This window comes from Populus nigra, chromosome 1 (genome assembly GCF_951802175.1).
Source record: "Populus nigra chromosome 1, ddPopNigr1.1, whole genome shotgun sequence".
Taxonomy (NCBI): Eukaryota; Viridiplantae; Streptophyta; class Magnoliopsida; order Malpighiales; family Salicaceae; genus Populus; species Populus nigra.
This window is the reverse complement of record NC_084852.1, coordinates 43,805,470-43,808,696: the sequence shown is the minus strand read 5'-3', so window position 1 is coordinate 43,808,696 and position 3,227 is coordinate 43,805,470. Positions and strand designations below refer to the sequence as shown.

The 3,227-nt window shown below is 32.3% G+C and overlaps 1 protein-coding gene across 3 annotated transcripts; it reads right to left on the bottom strand.

The window, feature by feature from the left end:
* Nucleotides 1–383: 383 nt before the first annotated feature.
* Nucleotides 384–2,304, bottom strand: LOC133681180 (uncharacterized). 3 transcript variants are annotated; one of them, XR_009836429.1, is made up of 6 exons: nucleotides 2,124–2,304; nucleotides 1,923–1,984; nucleotides 1,576–1,622; nucleotides 1,359–1,472; nucleotides 961–1,166; nucleotides 384–702 (listed from the first exon to the last, which is right to left on the bottom strand). XR_009836429.1 is itself a non-coding variant. In XM_062104345.1 (5 exons), exons 2-5 carry the CDS (start codon nucleotides 1,972–1,974, stop codon nucleotides 984–986), a joined length of 396 nt encoding a protein of 131 aa, XP_061960329.1. In that variant the 5' UTR covers nucleotides 1,975–1,984; nucleotides 2,124–2,304; the 3' UTR covers nucleotides 835–983. The 3 variants fall into 3 exon arrangements, 2 of the variants coding, with proteins under 2 accessions (XP_061960329.1, XP_061960330.1); XM_062104345.1 differs by lacking the exon at nucleotides 384–702 and having other exon boundaries at nucleotides 835–1,166; XM_062104346.1 differs by lacking the exons at nucleotides 384–702; nucleotides 2,124–2,304 and having other exon boundaries at nucleotides 835–1,166; nucleotides 1,923–2,117.
* Nucleotides 2,305–3,227: the final 923 nt, after the last annotated feature.

The following is a 3,227-nucleotide window of genomic DNA, read 5'->3' as shown; positions in this document are numbered from 1 at the left end:
TAAATATTTCAAGCAGTTTTGTGCGGTTCCGTGGTATAGCTGATTCTCTGTTATTTGGTGCCCATCCTCCATTGGCACCTTTTTCTGTGAAAATTAAGCACATGGGAGGCTATGAGGCTTGAAAGACCTAGGGTGGGACACGGCTTTATCTCATGGCTTGCGGACTTGCGGTGCTTCATGATAGATTGTCTACAAGGCAAAGGCAACTCAAATGGGGAAAGTCATTGAATGATGACAAGTGTTTCTTTGGCAACAGTTCTCAAGAATGCGGAGTTCACTTGTTCTTTTCTTGTCATTTAACCCTATCACGAATAGTATTCTCCGTCTCTAAAATGAGCAAAGACAAAGGGGAGATTGGCAGATGGAGTTCCAGCGGGCAAAAGTTATATAGTTTGCAAAAGAAGTCCTTTAAGTATATAATTCTCAGATTGTGTAGGCTGAAAGAAATAGAAGAATACACAAAAATTATTTTAATAGCAGCCAGTCCATTGTTAATCGGATTTGCTCGGATGTCAGATGTGAAGTGTTATCTGTTCACTCCATGCAGTTCAAAGCTTGTACTGCTCTTGATGTTTGGGATATATGCCTGGGCTTGCAACGGAGTTTCTTCAACTCCTTGATGGATTGAGGCTTTTGCAATAGCTTATTTCTCAGCTTTGACAGATTTTTGTCTTCCTTCTGTTTGATTAATGAATTTTTCATCTTTCCAAAAAAAAAAAAACTATGAGTATGAAGTCCAAAAAAAAAACCTATGAGTATGAAAATGTTGAAAACTGACACAAGCAAGTTTCCACCATTGTTAAACTCTTCATGAAGCAGAAGAAATATGCATGATTAATTCCTGAATTATTGAGAGATTGTTAAATATATGTAGACGAACAGTGAAACTCATAGGACAGCTATTCAAAAAACTATAAGTATGAAGTCCAAAAGTTAAGGAGTTTTAGAATAGAACAGTACATCTGTCTACTGACATGAAATTATCATTTGAACATCATCTCGTACAAAATTTTAATTTGTCTGTCAAGCATCTTGCTGCGATATTTCAAAAGAGAGATGATGTCTACAGGATCTTTTGTTTCCGACACACAGACATCCCAATTGGGACCTCCTGGACATGAGATAGCAGATTCCTCTTTGAGCAGCTCGAGTTCATCAGATCCAAGCTGCAAATAATATATACACACACACAAAAAAAAAAACCAAACACCAATCATTAATTAATTAGGTTGTAGACGCGTGCATGATGAATTCTTAATTTAAAATCACATCAAAAGGTAAAAATGCTAAAAAAAATTGGATTACACTACTTTAAGGGAAAGGGTAAAACGATCGAACTAGGAGAGAGAGAGATGAACCATCAGCTGATGCAATAAGTCATCCATGAGATTTTCCTGGTTTTCCACTATGTTGCTCAGCTGTGCGGTTACTTTATCAAGATTCTTCAAGTCTTGCTTCAGCCCTTTCATTTTCTGCAAAACGAGAACGAAACAAAAATAAAATAAAATAAACACAGCAATTCCTATTAATTTTCGCCGGAGTTTCCATTAATTAATGGGGGGGGGTGTTCTTTACCTTAAAACCCTTAGCATGCTCCCCGTCACTTTTCCTCTTCTTCTTTCCTAATAAGTACAAGGAGAAATTGAAATATGGAGTTAAAAAGAGGTGAACAATATCCTTGAGATGGTAGGTTATTCCCCAAACCTCTTGTAACAAGATCTATGCACGGCTTGATCCAGGAAAAACTATGAGAATTTCAGTATTAGTGAAGGAAAACCGGTCACTTTTTGAGAGCCAGCATGGTTTCCCACACTGATGTTGCAAATGAAACTTAGCTTATTACATCCAGGATCAACAAAACACGCATACACCAATGAAAAAATCATACAAGAAGCTATAAGCACTAATCAAACTTTACTTACTAATATTTATCTTGGGTTTTGAGGAGAGAGTTGGCAAACCATGACTATCCATTGAATACTATCTGCAGATCAAATAAGAGCAGTTGTTAGTATAATACGGCATAACCAGCTTATATAGAAAGGTTTGATGCTATTAATTAGTAAGGGTTTATATAGAGAATTTTTAGGAATGATTCGAGGAGTAATCGCGCGACAACACACCGTGCAGCACGATTTGGGTAGCCTGGTCTGACTTGATCTCTCTATAACTTCCGTTTTCTCTTCTCACTCCAATTATTGAGCTACTAGAGGGAGAGAAATAGGAGATGTGAAGGAAGAGAGAGCAGCTGAAATTGGTGCCGGAGAGAGAGAATAATCAATACGTGAGACCGGAAAAAAAAAAAAGATGGCTATGGTTCTCGAGTTTTTTTATTTATCGGCTAATGAAGTTAGACGTTTATAAATTATTTATTGAATTTTTTTATTTATTATTATTTACTAATCAATAAAAAATAAAATAGTTAATATATATATATATATATATATGTATATTAAATGATAAATATTATTTGTATATATGTGTTTTATGTCAATATTAAAGTATGTATATATCATATTGTATTAAGAAAGTCTAAATATTTTACAAATATATTTATATAATATAAATATATATTTCGAGTTAGGTTTGGACGGGTTTCAGGTCAGGTGTGACAATATCTATACCGTATCTATTATTCATTGAGTCCAAAAAATATCAATTTATTTGGGTTGAGTCAATATGTATCGGGTTCAGATTAAATTGTCATATCTAAGTGCATGTTTACTTGGATGAATGAGTGAGCTTTTTTACCATTATAAAAAAAAATACTTTATTATTAAAAAATAATATAATAATTAAAATGAGTAAATAAAAATTACTCATGTTTTAAAAATTTAATGATAGAAGAAAATGATAACCAAATATGCATTTATGATTATGTTAGATTTTAACTTTGTATTGGTATAAATATCTTACTTGACATGTGATTGGTTTAATAATTTACTTTATTATTAAATATAAAAAATAACTTAATGAGTGGGTAAATCATAATTTAATTATATTATCTTTTAGAAATTAATTAATTAATTTTTTTATGATGATTACATATATTTTTAACGTGATTTTGATGACCAGAGAAATTCGCATTTGAAGTTAGTTCAATAAAACTAATGCTCATTATAAACTAGTGAGAATAATGATTTTTATTTATTTAAAAAAAATACAAGTTTGATGGCAATATATGTAAAAGGTAAAATAAGTTTTCTGTATTTTATTCTAACAAATAG

Bases quoted from the DNA above. Each gene is read 5' to 3' on its own strand.
- LOC133681180 (XM_062104345.1), bottom strand. From the start codon at position 1,974: ATGGATAGTCATGGTTTGCCAACTCTCTCCTCAAAACCCAAGATAAAT. The intron at 1,473-1,575 runs GTAAAGAACACC...CTCGTTTTGCAG, and splicing joins AGCATGCTAAGGGTTTTAAG to AAAATGAAAGGGCTGAAGCA. The intron at 1,167-1,358 runs GTTCATCTCTCT...TATTATTTGCAG, and splicing joins ACTTATTGCATCAGCTGATG to CTTGGATCTGATGAACTCGA.